A 26646-nucleotide genomic window follows, 5' to 3' on the forward strand; every position below is an offset into this window, starting at 1 on the left:
GGGCTACAGAGGCATTCCATATTCTGGGCTATAAAACTTTCTTTACCCCAGCTATAGCCAGCAGGAGAGGTAGGCCAAAGGGAGGTCTAACTATATATACATCTATAACCACGGGCCCAGTGATTCAAAAAACACTTCTGGACGATAACTATTTTCAAATACTTCTTTCCACATGGGGTTCTCAGAAAAATCTATTAATCATAAATTTTTATAATAATATCCCACCTCTGGAAGCGGAAAACGTGCTTAAGAAACTGGATTCCACTCTTAATGGTATTGAAGAGTCATCAAAAGAGGATATGACAATTATATGGGTGGGGGACTTTAACTGCTCCTTATGTCCCTTGAGTACAAAGGGGGTGTGCGGTTGGGAGGGCGACGAAGAGGCGATGATTTATCATCACTTCTGTCATACAAAATTTGGAGATCAGATGAATAGGATCATGGGGCACTACTCCTTGGCTTTCACAAATGAGCTCTGTACTCCACCTAAACCGTTCACACCTACCTTTAATGGAAGAGGAGCCAACTCAATAATCGATTTTGCCCTATTTTCAGCACGGTATTCAGCTCAGGTAATTGATTGGCGTACTCTCGATTCACCTATGAGCGACCATTTTCCTATCCTTTCTATTTATAATTTCAAACTTAGCAACCAACTTCACCCTCTTGGCAGCTGTTATGACGTTACCCCGATTTTAGGTAAAAAAAATGGGTTTACAATCAAATGGGAAAAGGTAATCCCAGAAACCTTTAATAAAAACCTGATAAGCTCCTCCCTGGAAGATTTTAATATCTATCTATCTCTAGATGAGGACCCACTAACTGTCCTTAGATCCTTTGGTAACATCTCAGGTAAAATTAAGGATAACCTTGTAAGAACCCAATCCAACAATCAAAAAGGTCCTTTCGGGTGGTTTGATAAGGAATGCAGAAGTGCCCTTACTGCATTAAAAAATACCCTGCACTGTAGCTCATCAACGAGAGTAGAGATCAGAACTGCGAGACGGAACTATCGCCTTGCCTTAACCTTTAGGAAAAAAGAACTGAAATTAAAAGCGTGGGCTAACCTGCATGAAGCATGTAACAAAAGGGACAACGTTGCCTTTTGGAAGGCCGTGAGCGCTCCATTTTACCAGGAGCGAGCGGGCCCCTCAATAGACAACGCAATCTCAGCACAGGAATGGGTCCAACACTTCCAGAAACTTTATAGCTGTTCAGTCCCTATTGATGAGGACCACACGACTACAAGATCTACAAATGTAATAGAGGGTTTTAGCTTTCCAATAGATATTTCCTTTACCCTAGAAGAAGTTCAAAGAGCTTTAAAAGAAAGTCCAGCGGCAAAAGCGCCAGGACCAGACAAGGTCCCATTAGATGTTTTTAAAAATCTCCCTGACCTTTGGGCCCCAATTTTAACAAACGTCCTTAATTCCTCTAATAAAGTCGGATTCATCAAAACCTGGCAGGAGGCCATCCTGGTCCCTATACACAAAAAAGGGGATAGAAATGATCCTGCCTGCTATAGGCCCATCTCGCTCTTAGATGGCCTAATGAAAACAGCAGGCAGAATCATCCTTACCAGGATGCAGGAGTGGCTCGAAGAAAAAGATATCCTATCTACAATGCAGTACGGCTTTACTAGAGGAAAGGGAACAATTGAACAAGGTTTAAATCTTGCCCTTATTATGTCAAAATATGTTCATGCCAAAAAGGTTAATTTGTACATAACATATGTAGATCTCAGTTCTGCTTTCGATTGTGTAAGGCATGACACCCTGTGGCAGATCTTAGAAGATATCGGTCTAGATAGCAGGATCATAATCTTTATCAAAGAACTCTACTCGGGGGCTGGTGCACGGGTGAGGTTCGGCAAGGGAGGCGAATGTTCGGATTTCTTCCCTATCCGCAGAGGAGTAAGGCAGGGGTGCATTCTTGCACCCCTGCTTTTTAATCTGTACATAAATGATGTGGGAACCTTGCTATCAGAGAAGTATAATCACTATCCAGTGATTAAAGGAAAACCCATACCCATACTCCTTTACGCCGACGATGCGGCTATCTTGTCACAGACTAAGAGAGGCCTGCAAAACGCAGTAAATACATTCTCTGAGTACATGAATAAGAGGGGTTTATCTATAAATGTGTCCAAGACTTTCACCATGTCCTGTGGCCCACGGAAACTCAGAGCTCCATGTAATATAAATTTGGATAATAAGTGTGTTGAATTAGCAGACATTTTCTGTTATCTTGGGGTTCATATGGACAGACAAGGTAATTGGAAACCAGCAGTGAAAGCAAGAGCGTTGGCATTCACTAAAGCAACGGGAGCTCTCCTCAACTTTGCGAAGAAGATTGGATCAAGGCCACCAAGGGAACTTTTACAAATTTATAAATCTAAATGTCTTTCCATTGGCACGTATGGGGCTGGGTTATGGGGGATACAGTCTGTGGAAATCATCCAACGAATAGAGAACAAATTCTTAAGGTATGTCTTGGCAGTGCCGCCCAGCACATCAATATATGTCCTGCATGCAGAATTGGCCATACAACATATCTCTGATACCATTAAGATGGCACCAATCTTATTGTGGCATAACATCTGGACCAACCCTGCCACAAATCTCAACAGAGCGGTAGCAGAGGACTGCCTGCAGTGCTGCGGGGTAAAAAACATCATGTGGCTTAATTATGTTAAGAGTCTGTGCTCTGAGATCGGCTGTCCAGAATATTTCTCTAACCCAGCCACCATGGACTCTATCTCCAGATCCGCGCTAAAGAAAATACTGACTGAACATTGTGAATCAAACAGATGGAAAACCCAAAGGGTCAAGATGTCAGTCAGAAATCACGATGAAGTGACACTTCATAGAAACATCCAGTTGTACCTTACTGTTGACCAACCCTTTTTTTATCGTAGAATATTAACATCTTTCCGATTTGAAACATTTTTCAGACTTATTACTCTTCCAAGGTGTAACGACTGGTCCAAAGCTAAACTAATTTGCCCCTGTGATAAGCTGTCAGTCCAATCCAATATTCACTGCACTTTATATTGCACTTTATACGCACTTCCAAGGCGACAAATATTACGGCCCCTTTTGTTAAAGTGGGGCATAAGAAAATCGAGAGAAGCATATAATAAATTGCGATCCCTGGAAGATTACTATACAATTAATACTGTAATGATGTATTTAAGAGCAATATTGAAATACAGACGGGACATTACGCTAGAATAAGCAACGTTATATTGATGACACAACGGTTCTGCTCGAGGTTATGCTCTATTTATTACTGAATACATAATTCCCACATGTCGTTCCAATTTTAGCATATACATGGATTTTGTATACTGTTTTTGTAACAAGAATTAGTTTTTCTGCTTTCCTGATTGTATGTATGCTTTTATGAATTGTTTTTAACATTTCGAATAAAGCTTTTGAACTGAACTGAACTGACTGCAGTTAATGATCTTCTTAGGAGCAGCTCTTGGAGGACTCCGCTTTCACTTGATGTGTGGTAGAAAGTCTGACCTTTGAAAGCCTCTAGGCAGTGGCGGTCAAGCTTAGTAATACCGTGCCTCCCTCATGTTAAGAAAAATACAAACAAAACATTGCCACCCACTAGAATGGCAAAAATATGTTCTTGCAGTTCAATGAAAATGGCAGCTCTGAACACGTGCAGCAAGGGAAATGTTGCAGTTATGTTCGGTTATTCATTTGCAAATGCAATAAAATACATGACTGCCAACATTTCACTGGCAGCCATGTTCCTAACTGCATAACAGTAGCAGCGGTGTGACCCTTTAGGACACTACTCACAACAGACATTCCTGATGGAATATTGTCTTTCACTGAAGGCACCGCGCTGCTGCTCTCTTGGCAAGAACATGGCCCCCTTCTAGATTGAGACCGTAGATTCCCCCCACAACACACACCCTGTCTGCCTCCCCCCCCCCCGCCCCACCAATTTGTAGACCTCTCATATAGGGGAGAAGCATAGGGGAACCTCTGCACCTCATTGACCCTAGTTTAGGCCATACAAATGTGGATAGCGCAAAGTCGAAATGGTTACCACTGCTGTTTAGCCTTTAATATCAAAGGTATTCAGCCTGCCTAGGGGGAAATATAATGCATGTGAACACTCCAAGTCGATGTAGCCAGCTTCGTGGTCAAATCTTTCAGTGCCAACCTCACGACACACTCAAACACGGAGGGGAAAGTGGAAACTCTGCAGCTGGCAACAGCACGCGACAGGAAATCCTTCAAGTTGGCGTCTGCAGAACGCGTCCTACGACACTTGCCTGAAATAGTTTTGAAACACTGCCCATTTTAGGAAAACATGGTGTTTCTTACAATTCAGTGGCATATAGGTCAAATGGCATTCAGTCACTGAAGCCTTAGTGTTATTGTGCAAGCTTCAGACCGAAGCTACGTCAACTGGAAAAGTGTGTCCCTTGCACAAGATGGAATAACATAACAGCAGAGTATTTTAAACAACTGCCACTTTGTAATCCCATGTTTAAGCTTGCACAATGTAGCGAGAACTGCAGAAATGTGTGAAGGTAGCAGTTTTACCCTAGGTTACTATATATAACAAGTATTCGAAGTCCTCTTGCAGAGCCAGCCACCTGCCCATTAGGGCAGAGGTTGTGTTTTATCACACATTTTTCTCAATTCAATTGCATTGCGAAAAATATTATAAATATAGACAAAATGTAAGGATTTGTAGCATTATTTACTCCAAATGACCAGGGGTGAAGCTGTGGTCGTTGATATGGAATTTTGCCGCTAGCTTTATTTTTGACGCACGCGGGCTCTCTTTGGTGACCTGTCCTGAGTATGTTTTGTAGTACAGACAAAATTCATAGGATAGTTCATTTAAGAGATTCCACACCTGTCTCTGGACCCTACCTTGTACACAATCTCAAAACCAGTGATGCACACGAGAGCACAAGATCATTGAAAAACATTTTTATTTACAAAACATTTAAAGTATCAAAAGCTCTTTCTCAACATTTACTGTCCTCCACTTGCCCCAAGAGTTGCTTGATCATTTTATTCTAGAAATACGTTTTATAGTCAACTGTTGGGCAAAAAAAAAGTGAGAGGGCATTCACCCAAAAATATTTACATTAAATGGCTCCTTCTCACAGGACAAAATATGGAACACAGTATGAAAAGTTATAAGTAGAGAAAATGTTGGTGGAAATACTCCTACAAAAACAAAGGATTTGTCAAGAAACTCTAGTATTCATTCAGGTGAATTCCCCTATCTTGGGCTGCATAGAGAGGCTCCTGACATTGCATCTCAGGAGGGCGGTCCTACTCTGCTCTCTGTCGGAGGGATGGTCAGGATACAGACCAGTGGCAGCTTTAGCTGAGATGAAATGGGGAGAGGCAGAGACGGTGTGCTGAGGTGCTTGTGGTGACAGTCCTTGGGACAGGGAGTACTGCTATTCTAAAAAGAAGTATGGTCTGGAAAATGGTTTACTGCTCTTCTCTCATTGGATGATGGGATGTTTCTCCTCTCAGATGGTATGCTGCTTTTCATTCTCTGTAAGCTCTGGTAGGTCATGTGCAGCTCTGCTCTCACTGTGTTGCTCTGATTATTGGCTCTAAGGGGGACTTCTAGCAGGTGGCATCCAGCTTCAAGGTCACTTGAATGGTCCATGAGCGGACCAATGGTGGATGACTCTGGTAAAGGAGTACCATTCAGCAATCAAAGCATGAGATACTGGAGCAAAGGTTTAAAGAGAAAAAGAACGGAGTAGGGGAGGGCAGATACAGAAGATTCCACCAGAATAGGCCAATAGAGAAGCCTGCTCCAAGTAGAAAGATACGGGTCCACAGTGCTAAGCAGAATATGCAGGAACAGCCTGACGACGGGGAAAGGGGAAGAATCGGGTACCAGCCAGGGAAAAACAAAGGTGCACACCAAGCTCATCAAGACCGAGGGACGGGCACAAACAGGACCAAGACACAGTCAGAAAGAACTTGTTTCAAGGGTGCTCACCAGGCAGGGAAGTTAATCGAAAGTAACACAGCAGACCAGGAAAAAGACACTTATTAATCTATGATCTGGGTCAGAGAGGGGATATGAAACAAAGAGCACTGGGCCAGATAGAAAAATGTGCAGGTGGAAAAGAACCAGGAGGGGTTCAAAACAAACATGTCACGGGGCAGGAGGGGGGTCCAGACCGAGAAAATGAACCGGAAGGGAAATGCAGAGGCTTTGGAGGACTGGTAAAGAGGGGGATAAAAATGTGTTAAATGTCAACGAAATTTCAATTATTTGGCAAGTGAGACTGGTGCCACAGAGACTTGGCAGTGCATCCCACACATGGCCGGGCTGTGCCACCTCTTCAAACGTCCTCGATAGGTCTCGCCACCCTGCTGAGCTGCCTTACTGGTGCTCCAGCACCCACTCAATCCTTTGCCTCTCCGTGGTCACTCTATGTGGCAATTAGCCATTATACCCTCGTGTCATTTCACCTCGAGAAGGAAGCGAGATGTTGCGTCAGCAGCAGAACTCGGCCACACTGTAGTCACCTCTGTGCTTCTGACAATCAGAGGTGCATTCCGTTGCATCTCAGAACTCTAGTGCTTAACACTCATGATCCGAGAGGGGACCTGCATTTCCACACAGAGCTTCAAATGAGTTTGCCTTTTCTAGTCCTTGTCTCCTTCTGGTGGCCAGCCAGTGCTTCCCTGAAGAAGCTTTTAGGGTCACAGGGGCGGGCACCGATGGAGCACAGCTAGATTCACAAGGCAGCGATGGCCTTTGCAGCGACTCTGCGTCCCAGGGGTAGGCCTAGATCTGTGATAGCCAGCACAATCTTCGGACTTGACATGGATGACAATTTAACCAGCTCTGAAACCTGTAGAGAGAATGAAAAACAATAGATAAGAAAGGCAAAACCAGGCCGTGTACCAGTGACAGTATCAGCCACAGGACAGAAGTGCCAAAATACTTTCCCTACGCAGTGAAGCAGGCCCTACCTCAATATTTTGTGTGGTCAAATGCAGCAGTGAAAGAGCTTCCATGAACCAGAAGGAGTGGCTTGGCATCAGGTATGACAACTGATGCTGAGGTACCAATGTCCAGTCTTACTCTCTCACTGTCAATAATCCCAGCCAGAAGCACAAATTCCATTAAAAGGTCCACAAAAGAAAACTAGCCTAGGTTTCATGATCGGTCGCCTACATGATGCAGCCTTCAGCTGCTGTTAGCCGCTATGGTTAGAGCACACTGAACCTTCCTGAAAGAGTGAAGGAGCCTGTCTGACCCTGCGGGAGGAGAGACTTCAAGGAAGAGAAGCCTAGCGTGCTTCCGGTGTGAGGAACACTTAGACACAGCAGTGCGCATGAGAGCCAAGGCAGGAAGCACCCGGGCTATCAGTGGGTCTCCCAGTCTCTCTCCATCGTTACTGCAGAGAACTGCACCCAAAGACTGCCCAAAGTTCAACCACCATCATGACAGCCTGTCAGCCACAGCGGCTGCTGTCAGTGAAAGAAGATATGTCACTGCTGAGATAGAGCCAGTCTGCTCTGGAAGCCGCAGCTGCTAGGACATACCCTCGCTGACCAACAAGCACAGTGCAGGGCGTAACTGCTAGGACACCCTCGCTGACCAACCAGCCCGGTGGAAGGCGCAACTGCTAGGACATACTCTCGCTGCCTAACTAGCCCGGCGGTGGATCAACTGCTAGGACATACTCTTGCTGCCCAACCAGCCAGTGCAGGGTGCAACTGCTAGGACTTAACCTCACTGACCAACCAGAACGGTGCAGGGCGCAATTCTTAGGACATACCTTTGCTGCCCAACCAGCCAGGTGCAGGGTGCAACTGCTAGGGCATAGCCTTGCTGCCCGACCAGCCCGGTGGAGAGCGCAACTGCTAAGGACATACCCTTGCTGCCCAACCAGCCCTGTGGAGGATGCAACTGCTAAGGACATACCCTTGCTGCCCAACCAGCCCGGTGCAGGGCACAACTGCTAAGGACATACCCTTGCTGCCCAACCAGCCCTGTGGAGGATGCAACTGCTAAGGACATACCCTTGCTGCCCAACCAGCCCGGTGCAGGGCACAACTGCTAAGGACATACCCTCACTGCCCACCCAGCCCGGTGCAGGGCGCTACTGCTAAGGACATACCCTCGCTGCCCAACCAGCCCGGTGGAGGGTGCAATTGCTAGGCAATACCCTCACTGCTCAACCAGCCCGGCGGAGGATCAACTGCTAGGACATACCCTTGCTGCCCAACCAGCCCGGTGCAGGGCGCAACTGTCACAGGACCTATCTGCATTCGCCCAGTGGAGTGCCGCTTGTCCGGAAGACGACTTGACGATACACCAGAAACCATCTTAATGAATTCGTCTGGCAAACTCTATTCCAAAAAGAGGCCGCTGTACATGGCAAAGACAAGAGCTGAGCCCAAACTACACCCACACAGCTGCTACTAAACCAACAAGCAGGCAGCTGGGTCTCTGCCTGCAATTTGAATTGAGACTGTAATGTGTGTGGAAAACTCGAGCAAGAGGATATTTGACTGTTTTACCCACATGAATAAGGTGGCTCAGAATGAGCAGACTGATCGCACAAATGAACCCGTGGAGTCAGCATAAAGTAATCTGCACCTGTGCCTAAGTCAAGCCTCTGACACAGAGTACTGAGGACTATAACTGATGTCTTCATGCAGGCAGGAGAGTACTGAAAAGGACAAACTGGGAATATAGCAACCAAAGAAGAGTTTCTAATCGAATTGCACTGTGTATTATCTCTTTCTGCTGAGTTATTGTGTCCATCTGGTTGGCTGATGAGTTCTGAGCACGCTCCTGCCACACTACCTCCCTGAGAAGCCTGTGACTGCTGACTAATAACACACTGGATTCTCACAGGCGGAGCTTGATCCTGCAGACTCCAGGCATGTGACAAATGTACTGTACATCCCATAGGATTAGCCAGGACTTCATAAAAAGGGAATTCATACAAAGTAATATGCGGTCTGTTCTCATATTATTTATTTTCTGTTCATTCTTAGTTCCCCAAGTATTCTGATAAGACCTATTCGGAATAAAGATTCAGGCACTTATTTGGTGCACCACTGGATATGAACTCTGTTCTGAAGAGTGCAATTCTGTGTGGACAATATTAGTAAATATTCCACCAAATTCAGCTACATTGGAAATGTATTCTTTATTTTAAAATGTATATACTACTTCATGTTCAGCTCTCATAATGACTCTTTATCAACTATGAATTAATGACTATAGATATGGGAAAATATTTTAGTTTGTAACTAGGTCTATAAATATATTTTTGATACCGCCCTGATGCAGTGACATGTTGGTCATGAAAGGCGTTTCGGTCATGAAAGGCGTTTCGACTGAAATAAACAATTAAGTATATTAATGATAAAATACAGAGTGTATTTCTATTGCACTTGACGGCGGTGCCTCTGTATATTTATTAACATTGTCCATACTCGTCTCCGACAGGTACCGTTACGTTCCTAAAATGAACTCCCTATGAGTAAGTTCAGTTGAGTTTCGTGAACACAACCTGTTTTTCCGTATCTGAATGGCTAGTTGGTAACTGTACTGACTAAGGAATAAGACGAATTGACCGGATGTGGTCAGGCTTGACCCGGTCACACAGCACTTGGTCCTTCTTTATTAGCAGGAAGTTCAGAGTCAGACTCCCCTGAATGTGTCATGTTCTGAAACCTTGGACATGGGCGCCTTCTCCTGAGGCTTCAAACGCCAGAAGCTTCAGACAAGAAGTCTGTAGGATCTTTGTGGCAGGGGAATGTTTGCTGGAGAGCTATTAACCCTTAGAGTGCATATATCCTCTACAATACTGAGCATCCACCTGGCTCTTGAGATTCTTTGCTACCGAGAAAGATGGTTTTAAACGGTTCTTGTTGCTGACATAAGGGCTGTCATGGCCGGCTCTGGGACACCTTCGACCAGGACCGCTGAAAGAAGTGGCGATTCTCTGGTTTGAAGAATCTCAAATACAATAGCATGAATATTTTTTTTTTGTTCTCATTTACCACCATGGTTTCCAGTTAAGTCAACCATTGGGGTTGCGGCATGCTGTCTCAGTTATACACTGGTAGGGAATACGTGTGGTGGAAAAACATCATCCCTCAGCAATAGCAACCACCCCTTAGTGCCAGAACCAACAAAAGAAACCATAGGAGAGCAGAAAATCGGTGGAAACTACAGCCGATAGGAACCGAACTTGGTACCGGAGAACGGCTCTAGGCATAACATAAGCCACAGTAGCGTAATCATCGGACCCGGGGAAAAAAACAAAAAAACCCAGATCTCTGAATGTTCCCAGATCAAAAGGTGCCATAATGCCTTTTTACTTTGACTACCGGACCTAGCCAGATCTAGCTTAGAGACCTGCAAAACTGATGCATACCAGTCATTAAGAGTCGGGGGTAGAGAGTCTTTCCATTTTTTGCAGATCTCCCTTCTGGCCAGTAGAGTGGAATAGAAGATTAAACTTTTTGCTGGATTTTGGACTCCTTCAGCAATTCCAAACATCACTAATGGAAGATCAAGGGTTATTTGAAGGCCCAAAGATTTGGTGAGAGTGTTTCAAATCATATTCCAAAATGATGCCAGGTAGGGATATTCAAAGAACATATGGGCATCTGAAGCAGCTACCAGGCCACACTTAGCACAAGCTACAGACTTTCATCGGAAAATTTGGAGAGCCTAAGGGGAGAATAATACGCTCTATGTAGGGTAAAAAGATGGTTCCTGCAAAGCCATGCAGGTTTGACAATATCCCATAACAGTTTACATGAGGAGGTCCAGAGGTCTTGTACATTACAGTTGACAGTGAGAGAACCCCACAGCTGGTCAGGTAGCCGAAATTCGCCATCCATTTCATCCAAGATAAGATTGTACCACAAGGAGATTTCTTTCTTAGCAACAGGATTATCTCTTAGGCGACTTATTAACTGACTATGACCACCAAGGGGGAATTTATTCTGCCTTTGGTGCGAAGAGCTGTATGCATGGGACCAGCTTGCAATTTGCATATACTTGAATCTAGCAAAGTTTGTACCGATCTTACTCTTAAGATAGTTCCATGAAAGTAATTCTCCCTCCAAGAAGAGATCACCCCAAACCTCCAACCCTGCTTCCTTTAGTGGGATTGCCAGGCTATCTCCCAACCAAACAGGGCTTTCCGGAAGGTCCCAGAGGGGTGTTCTGCTGCTAAAATACCCCGACCTAATTGCTTTTGTTAATTACGACCATGTTTTAGCCATCCCCTACAGGACCTTTAGTTTAATCTTCTTGAAAAACTTGGGGTTTCCAAATTTAAATAAGAAGCCTGATTAGTTAAGTCCTTCCCCCATGACCAAGGCAGAATATAAAGCCCCTACCCCATGTTCCGAAGGCATCTTTAACAACATACGGGCATGAGACATCTGAAACGCCCATGCGTACATTTGAAGATCTGGAGCTGCCAACCCGCCCTTCTCCCTACTTCGCCTGAGTTTCTTCCAGGCCATCCTTAGAAAATGTTTGTTCCAAATAAAAGATGTAATTTCTGCCTGTAATTTTACTAACCAAGATGACTCAAAATTTGACGGGATAGTATTAAACACAAAAGAGACCTTAGGTAAAATAGACATTTTAATTAAATTAACTCTCCCTATTAAAGAAAGAGGAAGATGGAACCAGGCATTCATAAGCTTATGGCAATCTTTTGCAACAGTTGAAAAATGTAATGAGGCAATTTGATTAATGTCTTCCACAATGGTAAGACCAAGATAGCGCATACTGGAACCAGATTGAATTTACTAACCCCCTCATCATCATTCCAAACAAACATCTCAGTTTTTGCAACATTCATCTCATAGCCCGAGACTCCCCCAAATTCCAGAGCAGCTTTAAAAACTGCAGGAAGTGCAGCATGAACCTCAGATGAAAAAATAAGGACATCGTCCGCGTATAGGGCCACTTTCCTCTCCCATCCCCTATATCTGAAAGATTTGATATCAATATCCCCCCTCAGCCGTTGAGCGAAGGGTTCAATATACGGATCAAATAGGAGAGGGGAGAGTGGGCAGCCCTGCTGTGTCCCCCTTGAGATGTTGAAGGGGTCTGATAGATCTCCGTTAACCAAGACACGCGCCGTGGGTCTTTGATATAAAAGACTAACAGCTCGCCGAAACCCTTGACCCACACCGAATTTGGCCAAGGCCCTCCACAGGTACAACCAATTGACTCTGTCGAAGGCCTTAGTATATTACATCTGGAACATCTTGAGGTCACTGTAACCTCCAGAGACCAACAAGAGACTGGAGAGCCAGTCCAAAGCATTAGAGAAACTGCCGAAGGAGCAGTTCGTGGACCTTGTGATTGCTAGCGTCTGCGGATCGGGTGACTGCTGGTGACTGCTAGTGGCCTGGGAACAGAATGCCTCGGTCTAGAACAAAACTCAGGTTTTAAGATTTGGACTCACAAGGATATGCAGAGTATAAGACCAGAGCAGCAAAAGGAAAGGCAACACTGGCTTCCACTCCCTTAAGCTGTTCACTTTGTGAGTGCAGTGAGTGGTCTACGTGTGCCAGAGCCTCAATCAACGAATTAAGGGAAACTATTTGCCTCAAGTGAGAAAATCATGTGGAGTCAGCAACCTCAAGGGCTGCAGTGGACTCTGGGAGCTCAACTCTAAACATGACTCCTTACATTTCCATCAGCCTTCTGTAGAACATTTCCTCATTAAAATGTCCGCTTCTCACAGAACAACAGTCCGGAACACAGAACAAGCCAGTGTGAGAACATATATTTTGATTTAACTAGTTCACCAGGGCTACACTAGATGATGTGGTAATGCGAAAATGCAACCTCATCCTCGATGTTCATGCCATCTCCTCACCGCTGATGCCCTTTACACGTTCCCCACCATCACAAACTGCCATGAGTGACAGGTCTTTCGTATGATACTATTACATGTTACATAAAAGACCGGCTTGATTTAATAAAAGTGAATTTGAGTAACAGGTGTAGGGCCTAGAAAAGCAGACTGAATGGTAATGCAAACAAATGTGTACTCAATCGACTTGCCTTCTGTAGTAAAGGAAATTTTCTAATACTGTTCAAACTAACAGACCGAGAAAATAAACCATCACTTCTCTGTTGCACATGTTGCAACCCTGGCTACAGAGGAAGCTACCCTTTTAGAGATCAGCTTTGGAAAGGAGGAGGATAAGGCAGCCTATGCTTCCATACCCTTCTGCAAAGAGACATTGCTTGCAAATTTCTGAAGCAAAACAGAAGCCGAGCATAACTGAGCCCACTTCACTCAATAAGACATAATTAGTGATAAAGGCATATATGGTACCAAGGCAAGGTTAACCACATGGACCTGCTACTGTGGGAAGATGCAGAATGACTGTTTTCCAGCTAGTGAACTGATGACCGCATCGGATATATAGAGAAACAGAGTGGTTTTGAAGCTTGAATAATTTTCTGGACTCACATGCTGTGCATATTCTGCCATCTAGTGTTTGGGTCTGGAATTCACATTGTGCAATCTATTTTTTCTCGCTTTCCTTCTGTGAGTTACCGTTAACCCCCTGCATGGTCACCATCTTCAGATTCTTGTCCCCTTTTGGGCGACCTACAGTACTTGGGCTTTTTTTTAAACTTCACACAGTTCCTTCATTTGTACACTGCAATTCCCCTAATTCCTAGTGAGGTGGGAGAGGTGCATGTGAATCCAGAAAATACTTCAATCACCAAAACTACTCTTATAAGTAACCATTTTTTTACAATGAAAGTCTTTTTTTGATTCACATGCTATCCATTGATGTAATTTAAGGGTCACAGCTGCGATCCCCCCTATCTTTGCCTTTGCGCCATCTGGCATCAGAGGTGGCGAAATCAGTACCAAGACCACAGGGCGGCTCTGCATTCCATATTTTCCGGCGGTTTTTAATTATTCTAATAGTGAATAATATTCTATTATTTACAACCCATGTAATAAATAAAAATGGAACACACTTAGCTGGAACGGGAGCTCTGGTGGTAGCTGTGATCGGTTAAAATGTTGTTGTGTGTTTGTTTGCGGGTGATAGTGTGTTTAAATGAGAGCGTGAGAATGTGTGAGCCAAAATTTGCCTGTATTTGTAAGTATGTGTTGGTGAGATAAAGTTAGTGAAAGTCAGTGACCGGTATGGAGTCAGGTTGTGTGAGACTGAAGCCCGGATTTACGATTCGTTGATGCAAGGTAAAGCGGCACTAAGTTGCTGCCCAGCCATGTGTCAAAGAGAGGCAGACAAATGGATAATATCTACTAAGATATAGAGCAATTTTATCTCCCCGTGCTTTGGTGCACTTTTGGCAGCCATGAGCAAACGCAAACAAACATGCCATAGTGCGTTGTCGAAAGCAAAGGTTTTGTACTGTAAGGGATTCCTTCCATAACAAAAACGACACTTTAAGGCTTCTCCCAGTTTGTATGTGTGCTGGGGAATGCAGCACACATGCAAAGCTGGAAAGTTGAGGAGAAATAAAAACATTTCTACTAGTTTCACCTGCCTTAGGGATGCGTAGGATTTTGGTGCAAATTCAGGAAAACCAATGTTTGTAAACAGGTATTTTAATCAAAATGCATGGGTGTTTGCATGGAAACGCCCATGCGCCACTAATGGAACACGCTTTAATGCACAATATATGCAAAGCAGCACAGAGAGCCACTTTGTGTTACTTTGTGATACTATCAGAAAATCTCAACCTAACACTTTGGCCGGTTCGGTTATAAAAGTGCCTGAGTGTCAGTAAGTGAGTGAGAAGCAGTGAGATTAAGAGAATGCGAGTGAGTGAGTTTGAATGAATAACAATGAGTGTAAGGGGGTGTACGAGATCGTAAGTGAAAATTAATTAATGAAAGTGAGTGAGCGAATGAGTGCGGGTGCGCAAATATGAGTGTGAATGTGATGTAATGCCTGCGCTCTTTGCCATTGGCAAGGGCATACTGAAGGTAATTATTGTATTATCAAGATACCCAGACCAAAATACTGGTGATGGCATACTTGCAGCAATTGTTAGCATAACAGACACCTGTGACAAAACACTGGCACACTGGGGGTAATTCATGGAATACAGGGCACTCGTGGTAAAATACTAGCATTCTTGTAGAAATTCTTGGTATGTAGACATCAGTGGCACAATGCAAGTAACTCTTGGCATAAAGGTGGATAACCTGGCAGATGGGAGGGTGGTAACCAGGACAATGCCAGTCCTGACATACTTGGGTAATGTTAGAAATAAAGTCAAAGTCAAAGTCAAAGAATTTATATAGCGCACTACATACCCAGAGGGTCTCAAGGCGCTTAGGGAGGGGGAGGAGGATTACTTGTCAAATATCCACGTTTTAAGTTGCTTTCTGAATGCTAGGTGGTTCTGGGTAAGGCGAAGGTAGGTGGGGAGTGAGTTCCATGTTTTAGCTGACAGGTATGAGAAGGATCTTCCTCCCATGGTGGTCTTGTTGATGCGGGGTACAGTGGCGAGGGCTTGGCTGGAGGAACGTAGTTGGCGGGAGGGGGTGTAGAAGGACAGTCGTGAGTTGAGGCATTCTGGTCCGATGTCGTAGAGTGATTTGTGTGCGTGGGTTAGCAGTCGGAAAGTGATCCTCTTATTGACGGGTAGCCAGTGGAGGTCTTTCAGGTGGCCAGAGATGTGTTCGTTACGCGGGATGTCTAATATGATCCTGGCTGAGGCGTTTTGGATTCGTTGGAGTTTCTTCTGGATTTTAGAGGTAGTACCTGCGTAGAGGGTGTTTCCGTAGTCCAGTCGGCTCGTGACCAGAGCATGGGTGACTGTTTTTCTGGTTTCGGTGGGGATCCAGCGAAATGTTTTTTTGAGCATGCGAAGGATGTTGAAGCAGGATGAGGATATGGCGCTGACTTGTCTGTTCATTGAAAGTGAAGAATCCAGGATAATGCCTAGGTTCCGTGCGTGGTCTGTCGGGATGGGTGCTTTTCCAAGGGCTTCCGGCCACCAAGAGTCGTCCCATGCAGAGGGGGATGTACCTAAGATGAGGACTTCTGTTTTATCTGAGTTCAGTTTCAGACGGCTGTGTTTCATCCATTCGGCAACTTCTTTCATTCCTTCGTGTAGGTTGGTTTTGGCGGTGCTGGGGTCATTGGTGAGAGAAAGGATCAGTTGAGTGTCATCTGCGTAGGAGATGATGTTGAGATTGTGTTGGCGAGCAATGGCCGCAAGGGGGCTCATGTATACGTTGAAGAGGGTGGGACTGAGTGAGGATCCTTGTGGTACGCCACAGATGACTTCAGTGGCCTCGGACTTGAATGGTGGAAGGCGGACTCTCTGGGTTCTACCGGTGAGGAACGAGGTGATCCATTCTAGTGCTTTTCCTTGTATTCCGATGTTTCTGAGGCGTTGTAAAAGGGTGCTGTGGCAAACTGTGTCGAAGGCTGCAGAGAGGTCGAGGAGGATGAGGGCGACTGTGTCTCCATTGTCCAGTAGAGTTCGAATGTCGTCTGTTGCTGCGATGAGGGCGGTCTCAGTGCTGTGTTTTGCTCGGAAGCCAGATTGTGAGGAGTCGAGGGATTTGTTGGCTTCGAGGAAAGCGGCGAGTTGATTGTTGACAGCTTTCTCGATGACTTTGGCCGGGAAAGGAAGGAGCGATATGGGGCGGTAATTTTTGAGTTCGGTGGGGTCCGCTGTGGGTTTTTTCAGAAGGGCGGTGAGTTCAGCGTGTTTCCAGCTTTCCGGGAAGGTGGCGGAGTTGAAGGAGCAGTTGATGACGTCTCGGAGGTGCGGTGCTATGACGGAGTCTGCTTTGTTGAAGATGTGGTGAGGACATGGGTCTGTGGGGGATCCTGAGCGGATGGAGTTCATCAGGCGGATGGTGTCCTCAGTGGAGATTGGGTTCCAGTCGTTAAGGGTGTTCAAGGGGGGAGAATGTTCAGCATATGGTTGGGTGGGTTGGTCTCCGGGTTGGTTGTCGAAGCTGTTGTGGATGTCTGCAATTTTGTTGTGGAAGAATAAAGCCAGGGAGTCGCAGAGGGCTTGAGAGGGGGTGATGTCGTTGGAGTTGGCCGAGGGGTTGGTAAATTCCTTGACGATGTTGAAAAGTTCTTTGCTGTTGTGGGCGTTGTTGTCTAGTCGATCCTTGAATGCTGTTTTCTTGGCCTTTCGGATTAGTTGGTGGTGTGTGCGGGTGGCGTTTTTGAAGGCGTCCTTGGTGCTAGTGGTTGGGTCTTTTTTCCAGGCCTTTTCAAGGGAGCGGCAGAGTTTCTTGGACTTCTTAAGATCATCGTTGAACCATGAGGCCTTCTTGCTGCCAGGTTTGCTTTGACGTTTTTTCAGTGGTGCTAGGATGTCGGCGGTGTTGGATAACCATAGGGTGAAGTTGGCGGCGGCTTGGTCTGGGTTAGAAGAGTGGGATGGGGGGTTTAGAAGGAGCGATGAGGAGATCTGGTCAATGGTGATTTTGTTCCAGTTTCTTTGCAGAGTTGGTTGGAGGTGGTTGGTGGGTTTCGGCTTGTTGTAGGTGAAGTGAACGCAGCTGTGGTCAGTCCAGAGGAGATCCGTAGTGTGGCTGAAGGAGACATGATTACTGGAGGTGAAGATGGGGTCGAGTGTGTGACCTGCGATGTGGGTGGGGGAAGTGACCAGTTGTTTAAGTCCGAGGTTGGCGAGGTTGTCCAAGAGGGTGGTGGTGTTGCGGTCGTTGTTCTTTTCAAGGTATAAAACGTAAACTTTTGGCTCTGGCATATTTTGTCATTTTTGATATGATGGAGCACCCATGGAATACGGAAGCACCCATTACAAAATGAAGGCCCTGATACAATAGAGGAACTATTTGTCATATGGGGTCACCCATACCACATTTTTGGAAACATTGTGTCAACTGAGGAACGTCCGGTTTCATTGGGTTGGCAAGCCATGAAAAGATTTCAATATATAATCAGTGCCCTTCAGCACCAAATGGCATTTCAGTTAATTTATGTGAAAAATATTAGTTAAAATGCATAATTTCACTCCATCTCTTCAAAATTGTCTTGAGGGGAGAAACCCCAAAGAAGAGGCCTGGCATATTTGATTTGCTTGAACACTACAATTCAGGGCAAGTATTATGCTCCTGAACTTTTGAAATAGGGAGACACAACTAATCAAAATGTTTCTACTTAGAATGTAGTTGGCAAGAAGACTACTAATAAATGGTCTGGCAAAAAACAGTTAAAAGTTTCCAAAAGGAAAGTATTTTCCTATCCATACTAATAGCTCATAAGAACCTCGTCCAAAACTATGAAGAAATTGAATCAGCCTACTGAATCTTCCAAGATTCTCCATCAATGTGAGTAAGTTCTCTTGATTTGGGAGATCAAACACAATTACTCTAGAGTAGACTCCTAGAAGACAAATCTGATGAAGTAAGAGTCCTTACTTGCAACTAAAAACCTGAAGATTCACCCATAACCTGTGCAATAAGGATAAGTACACTGCCCTTCTACAGACAAGGACTGAGGTGTGATATCTGATGGGTGCAGTGCCTTGGAGGTGATGACTTCAAGGTTTATTGTTATTGTGTATGATAGGTGGAGAAGCGTGGCTCAATGGTTAGAGCGGCAGACCCTGATGCAGAGGTCTGGCCCGGGACCAGGGTTCAATCCCCGTCTCGGCGGCTCTTGGACTCAATCTACCCGGACCTGATAATTCTCGCCTCGGTGCCTAGTCTAATCATGCGTCCCACTCTGTGACTCTGGGCAATAACTTGCTTAAACTCCACAACGGCCCCAGCAGCGCTTGGATGCCTGGCTTCACCTTGGGGGTGCCCAGGAGTGGACATTTCACAGGAAAGCAAGGAAGGATTCCACAGCGGTATGAATACAGCGCTACGAGACCTCAGGGTAGAAGTGCGCTATATAAATACAAACACATTTACATTACATTTACATTTACATAGGTGCCAAAGGCCATCTCCAACTGCAGTTAGTGCCTCAGAAGACGGTGGGATTATTGAGGCTCATGTCAATCTGGGAAGCGGCTTCTTACCATGGTGAACGGCATGAACTGCAGGATGCTGCCACGGCTCCCTTGTTCTAAGCAACTCACACATTCCTCCATGAACCACTGGACAAATTGAGTGTGCGCCCCGGCTGTCTTGGCACCCAGGATTGAAGAGATTAGCAAGAAAAGGTTAGCTGTAGAGGAAAGAGAAAAGAGAACACATCTTAGTTTCTGCAGGGAGACTGAGGAGAGTACACTCTGGCGCCTGCTAACGCAATAACTGTGTTCTGAACTCTGAATTACCTAAAACACGGTTGAGCGGGTCCCTCATGTTGACTTTATGGAGCTGAGAGGCAGAGACTGAGCTGGTCATTGACCGATCTGCTGGAGAGAAATAAGAGATATGATAGGGCTAAAAAACAGAACACTGAAGGACCTGCTTCTCCACAAAATCCAAAAGAAATGTTGTACTGTGAGAAAATGCCAAAGGATGTGCTGCACTGTAGACAGAATTCAAAGAATACATTAGTCTAAGAGATTCATTCGCAGCAGACTATCTACATTCTTGTGTGAGATCCTGAAAAACAAATTGACACTTTTTCCTGTTTTCAAATTAAACCAAATGAACAGAAAACATGCATAAAAGATAACATTTACAATCTTTTCTTTTTCTAAAACTAATTAGCCACAATAAAGGGCATAACACTACATTTGGCTGTAAACACCACTCTAGAAAACAGTGTACATAGGGCAAATAAAAGAAATAAGGGAATGATGCCCCAATAGAAAACATACACATACTAGAAATTCAACCTGGCTCCTTTAAGAATCTTGGAAGTCTGCACTATCTCATCATGCCCAGCAGGGGGTCAGTTAGAAGTTGTTTCTTTCAAACTGTAAGGAAGATCCTAAACACAATCCTCTTTTGGCTGCTTTATTTAACACAATTCCCAGGGGGACTACACATGTAGTCTGCCTGCAGAGTGGACATGCCTCTTGCTTGCTAGACTCTCTTTTAGGGCAGCCAGAAAAAGCTTAAACATTGTAGAGATACCCCTGTGTTTGAGATTCCCCAGTACTCTCTCCATCTGTGTGATCCCATGCCATTCTCACAAGGATTAATCCCCTCAGACATCAAACCATCCTCTCAAACACATTGACCAGACCATTCCCTGAGAGCTCTTGCTGTAGGAGAACCTCCAGAACATGAACGCCCTTCAGAGCTCTCCCTATCTCTGAGATCCTGATTGCAACCATTTCCCGGTCACCGACCTCCTTAGGGGACTCGCACACGAGTCAACGCATTCCAATTCATTCCTCCCACAGTGAAAAATCAACCCTGCTAACAGGGACCATTACTTCTCTACCTCTTTTCCACCTCTGAGAAACAACCCTCCTCCCACCCAGGGACCACTCCTCCTTCTGACAATTAAATCCTCCCAAATCCCACCACACCAGAGATCAACCCTGGTCATCATTCTTTCTCTCAGAGATCAAGCCTTTCCCACTACTCTCGCCCCATCAGATGTCAAATCATACTTGTCCTTAGACAGCCAGTCCTCGCACTTACTAGGGCTGGAGAGGGTGTTGGGGTCTTCTTCGTTGGAGCTCAGAAGTCGCATCAGTTTGGAGGGCTGGGCATCATCCAGAGGGAAGAGGCTTATATAATCCTAGAGAGACCAATGAAACATTATAAGAATCACAGAGGTCAGACAGCAGGTTCTAGGGCTCAGTGCAGTTCACAGGTATTCTGATTTCAAAGTGACGGGGAAGTGTTGTGTATGGTTGTTGGATTTGTAGTTAACGATGTGCTCTATAGTGCAGGCAATAAAACAAAGGTTTAGCATGGTGTATGCTTGTGCAGGATTTGCAGCTTGGGGGAGTGCTGCATACAGTCATTCTGTTTCTGCACCTCTGGATAAGCGCAGTGTCCACACGATCTGCAGCTAAGGCTATGTATTGTGTACTACTGTGCTTGCCTTGCTGATCAGAATAAGTAGTTTAAATAGAAACAGTGGTTTCTAGTTCAAGTCAAGTGTTACGAGGCAATGTGCTACCGGTGCATATCAGGGATATTACTCAGTATGTTGAAGCTGGATAATGTGCTGGCTCTTCGCGTTAAGGTTGATGGCGTTTGTGTCGACTCTGCCACTCACGATAAGTGTTCTGAGCGGCCATGTAGGCTCTATAACTCAGTGTAAGCATCCTGTCCCAAAAGGGGTGCAGAATTTAGCAGAAGTGAAATTACCTACTATTAGTGAAGTATTGGGGAGTATAGTACTCAACAGCAGAGCAGTATTTAGCAGCACAACATATCAGGATGCAGTATTTGGCAGTACACTCTTCTGCTGGTAAAACTGTCATATTTGGGTGGACAGTATTAGACCAATAACAACGTATAATTCCGCTGCGTAGTATTCAACAACTGAGCAGTATCTGATCAAATATGTTTGCCAATCCAGTGAAGGAGTAGTTTCTTACCTGTAACTCCAGTTCTGTAGTAGGGGTATCTCTGTTATAGTCATAATCTAGTGAAATAGTCCCGCCCATGTTCGTGGACCCCGGAGCAATCAAAAATAATCTCTTAAACTGTCTGCAATGCAGTCCTGCATAGACACTTACGAGAAAATTAAAGACAATAATGCAGCCTGTACTTACAAGGCTACACTGTCCAGTACTTCAACTAGAAATACCAAGGTTATGTCACCAATATCACATTAAACACAATGTGCCAAGTTTCCTCTAAGGAGAAACTTCCTCCTTCACCAAAGCCTTGGAATGATAGAGAGGAAGGTATGGACAGACAAGCCCCATAGGCTGCCATTATATGTCTGGAAAAGGGATACCGTGCCTTTAAGGAACTATCCAGAGACCCTCGGTATCCCATGATGCACAGCAAACTCCTTTTACTTTCAGTTCTTTTAGAAGGTGTATAAAGCAAGGCCTGTAGCATACATTACAGTACCATTTTCTCCACCGGGGAGGAGGACGGGCGCTTATGACTATAACAGAGATACCCCTACTACAGAACTGGAGTTACAGGTAAGAAACTACTCGTTCTGTAGTAGGGGATCTCCGTGTATAGTTATAATCTAGTGAATAGAATGGCAAGCCCATCCGCACAACAACCCGGCTGTGGAGCAAAAGACAACGCCACTACTGTGCAAACAGATTTCTTAATGAAGCCTGCCCAACCTGAGCATCTGCTCTGGTATCAGAGTCCTGACAGTAATGCTTAGCAAAGGTATGGAACGACTTGCAAGTGGCAGCCCTGCAGATCTCTGCAATGGGAACATTTCGAAGCAAAGCTGTTGTAGCTGCTTTGCCCTTGTTAGAATGAGCCTTAGGCTTACCCCCTAAGGTCTGGTTTGCTTTCTGATAACATAGCTGGATACATGACACAATCCACCTAGAGATGGACTGTTTAGAAGTAGGCAGACCAGTCCTGACCGACCCATAGTTAACAATTGGTCGGACCTACGAATTCCTTGGTCTTATCCAGGTAGAATTTCAACACCCTTTCGACATTCAGGGAATAAAGAGACCGCTCCGCTGGAGTGGAAGGGTACTGGAAAAAAGTTGTTAAAGTAATAGTCTGATTAACATGAAAATCAGAGATCACCTTAGAAAGGAATTTAGGGTGAGTGCGCATAACAACCGTAGCAGCATGAAATACAGTATAAGTTCCTGGCAACACAATGCCTGGATTTCACTCACCCTGCGGGCCGTTGTAATGGCCACGAGCAACGCCGCCTTCCATGACAGGTGCTGCAGTGAAGCCTTGTGAATAGGCTCAAAAGGTTCCTTCATCAACCTGGACAGCACCACATTCAGCTCCCACGAAGGTGAAGGAAGCCGAACAGGAGGGATTACCTTCTTCAATCCTTCCAAAAAATCCTTTATCACAGGAATCTGGAAGAAGGAGGTTTGCGAAGGACATTTCCGGTATGCAGTCAATGCAGCGAGGTGAACCTTAATGGAATGGAAATTAAGGCCAGACAGCTAAATGCAGAAGGTATGGAAGGATGACATCTTCCTTGCAGGTCGTCGGATCATAGTTCTTAGACGTGCACCAGATGCAGAATCTCTTCCACTTGTAATCGTAAGAAGTCCTAGTGGAAGGCCTCTTAGCCTCCTTCAATATGTCCATGCAATACTCTGGAAGTTTAAAGTGACCATAGTGCACGATCTAAGGAGCCAGGCCGCCAAACTCAACGACGAGAGGTTGGGGTGCACCATCTGCTCCCTGAACTTCGTGAGAAGGTCCGGCCGACACGGCAGTCGCAGGTGAGGCAGGAGAGACCGGTGAAGCAGGTCCATGAACCACCACTGTCTGGGCCATTCCGGAGCGTTGAGGATCATTCGTGCCCTGGATTGTGACAGCTTGATGAGCACTGTCAGAATCAGGGGAATGGGTGGAAAAGCGTACAGAAAGCTGTTCGACCAGCTGATCCATAACGCTTTCCCCAGAGTCCCCGGTTGGTAATACCTTGAGGCGAAGTCGCTGCATTTTCTGTTTTCGGCGGTGGCGAATAGATCTACGTCTGGAGTGCCCTACCTGGCGGAGATGTCGTCGAGACCTCGTCGTTTATGACCCACTCGTGGTTTTCTTGGATCAGCTTGCTGAGGGCGTCCGCCTGAACATTCCGCACACCTGGCAGATGAGTCGCCGTTTTCGTCAATCCTCTGGCTAGCAGCCAGTGCCAGATCGCCTGCGCTTCTTGTGACAGGGTGCGCGATCGTGAGACCCCCTGCTTGTTGAGGTAATACTTTGTTGTCGTACTGTCCGTCTGTACAAGCAAGGAGTTGGTCTGGAAGGACGGATGAAAGGCCTTCAGTACCAAGTGAACAGCTCGGAGTCCATACATCACATCTGAGAAATTGATGTGATACATGGACTCCGCCGGAGACCACATTCCCTGGATTTGTAGATGGTCTGAATGCGCTCCCCAGCCTTGGATAGACGCATCCGTCACGATAGTCTGAGTGGGAATGTCCTTGTGGAAAGGAACCCCTCTGAGGAGATTCTCCGCCGAGCACCACCATCTCAGGGACTGTTGGGCGTGAACAGACAACTGTATCCTGCCGTCCCAGCACCCTCTCTTCTGGTCCCACTGATCCTCCAAACATTCCTGCAGCGGCCTCATGTGGAATGAGGAAGATGCAAGAGGCCATCGACCCCAGTAGAGAAGATACCGTCCTCACTGTTGTAGATGGAGCAGCTATGAGAGCCTGAGACTTCCGAAGGATCGATAAGTGTCTGTCCTCCGAAGGAGACACGCTTGCCGAAAGCGTATTGATGGAGGCTCCCAAGTACTGTAGGCCCTGGACCGGAGTCGGGACAGACTTGGACATATTGATGTGTAACCCGAGCTGATTCAGCAGGACGGCCGTCCTGTTGAAGTGCAATTGTGCTTCGTGGAAGGTGGAGGTCTTGATCAACCAGTCGTCCAGGTAAGGGTAGACCAACACCTTGTTCTTTCGCAGGTTCGGAGCCACCAGAGCCATGCATTTCGAAAAAGTCCTGGGTGCAGACTTCAGTTCAAACGGTAGTACGTTGTACTGATGGTGATTGGCGCAGACTAGGAAGCGCAGGAACTTCCAGTGTTTCCGTGCAATGGGCAGATGGAAGTACACATCTTGCAGATCTATTGCGCAAAGCCAGTCTCCCCTTTGTAACTGAGGATAAATCTGGTGCAAAGACAGCATGCAAAACCTTTCCCTGCGGATCCATTTGTTTGTCGCAAATCCAGAATGGGCCTAAACTCGTTCTGGTCCTTCCTCTGCACTAGGAAGAAACTTGAGTAAAGACCCTTTCCCCTTTGAGACAGAGGGACATCTTCTATCGCCCTTTTTCTTAACAGGGTATCGGCCTCCGCCTGGAGCCCGCGCAGTTGGAACTACGAGCAAACCGGTGGAATTGCAGGAGGTGGACTGGGGAAACGAAGACTGTATCCATTGCAAACAATATTCAGCACCCACCTGTCCTGAGTAATTTGTCTCCACTCTGCCAAGTGATGTTATATGTTTCCCCCCCACCGGAGCGGGTAACTGACGAGGGGGAAGTAGCACCTCAGGGCCTAGACCCAGCCGGGCCTTTGACCGTCGAGGTGGACTGCTGGCCCCCTCTGCCACTTCTGGAGAGACCCTCTCTGGTACTGCTGCTACTGCTGCTGGCCAGCCTGACTACCTTGCCCTCTGCCCTGGGCACCAAAACGCCTCTGGAAGGAGCGGAAAGTCTTCTTTTGCTCCTTCGGCTTCTCTAACCCGACGGCCGTCAGGGTTTCAGCCTCCACCTTCATGCGGGCCATCTCCTCACCAGCGTGTCTGTCAAATAATGTCGCCCCAGAGAACGGCAAGTTGGCAACCCTCTGCTGGGCCTCATGGCTTCAGCAAATTCAGTCGCAACCAGGCATGGAGTCTCAAATTTATCCCATGGCAGTAGCCCTGGGCAGCCAAGAGCGAGGAATCCGCTGCCACATTGATTACTTGATTGGACACCATCATTCCCTCGTTGATGATCTCCTGAAAATCCTCCCTCTTGTCTCTAGGGAGATGCTCCAAAAACTGTTGTAGTGAATCCCACAACGATCGGTCGTAGCACCCTAGGAGAGCCGTGGCACTGGCGGCCTTCATGGACGTAGCCGCCGTACCGCAGACCTTAGGTCCCGCAGAATCAATCTGCTTACTCTCTTTATCTGGGGTTACCTTGGAGAATGGAGCGGTAGCATGTTGTTTTCTGGCTGCCGTGACAATCGCCGAATCTGGGACCGGGTCCGATCTGAGAAAGGCCGGATCTGAATCAGGTGGTCTGTATTTCTTCTGCAGCGAGGAGGGGGCAGATCTTGTTGACGCCGGTGTCAGAAAGAGTTCCATTGCCAGTTCTTCCAGCCCCGGCACCAAGGGCAACAGGGGTCGAGACAGCTGCTTCTTATGTAGGGTCTCGAAGATCACCGACGTAGACGGTGTGGGCACCGCCAGCGTAATACCCAGCTCCGCTGCCCCTCGCAACAAGTCCTCTTGAAAAGACACAATATCGTCCACTGGCGACACTCATGTGAGGTGAATCCGACAAAGTAGGAGAATACACCAGAGTACTGGACGAATCCATGTGACGGGATTTTGACCTGTTTTGCATGCAACGACACCGGGACCATGTAGATGAGCGACGGTCACTCCTAGCGAAAATTCTTCGCCCGGAGCGCGACCTGGATCGCTATCTGGACCTCCGAGGCCTTGGACGATCCACTGGCCTGGTCGCGGCCAGATGCTGCGGAGGCAGAGCCTGAGTCCTCGGCTGTGGCGTCCCCTTAGGTGGTGAAGGGAAGCGCAGGTGGAGGGCGATGAGGAGGAGGAGTCTTCGAAAGAGGATGAAGGGGCGGAGTCGTCGTCCTCGGAAGCGGAGGTGGAAGAGTGGGACTCTTCTGCGGCAACGGAGGAGGCGTAGGTGACCTTGTCAGAGAAGGTGAGTAGATTTGAGAGTATTCCGAGTCGGAAGATCCAACCACTCTCTTCTTCTTTGAAGGTCTTCACAATGAAGTCCTAGAGGCAAACCGTTTACTAGACAAATGCCGCCGCCGCCGCGAACAGGGGTTCGTGGAAGTAGAGGACAGGCTGAACACCGATCCCCGG

At 46.3% G+C, this 26646-nt stretch overlaps 1 protein-coding gene across 2 annotated transcripts in view; it reads right to left on the reverse strand.

The window, feature by feature from the left end:
* Positions 1-4958: 4958 nt before the first annotated feature.
* MED24 (mediator complex subunit 24) overlaps positions 4959-26646 on the reverse strand; it is a 296784-nt gene continuing 275096 nt past the window's right edge. Inside the window, exons 23-26 of one of the 2 annotated variants that reach the window (XM_086924369.1) lie at positions 20585-20684; positions 19318-19395; positions 19060-19208; positions 4959-6880 (exon numbers count right to left, since the gene is read on the reverse strand). In XM_086924369.1, coding sequence (XP_086780495.1) covers positions 6764-6880; positions 19060-19208; positions 19318-19395; positions 20585-20684 — 444 coding nt within the window. In that variant the 3' untranslated portion in view covers positions 4959-6763. Of the gene's footprint in view, positions 6881-19059; positions 19209-19317; positions 19399-20584; positions 20685-26646 lie in introns of both variants that reach the window. The other variant, XM_086924368.1, reaches the window with a different exon arrangement.

This window comes from Lissotriton vulgaris, chromosome 5 (genome assembly GCF_964263255.1).
Source record: "Lissotriton vulgaris chromosome 5, aLisVul1.2, whole genome shotgun sequence".
Lineage (NCBI taxonomy): Eukaryota > Metazoa > Chordata > Amphibia > Caudata > Salamandridae > Lissotriton > Lissotriton vulgaris.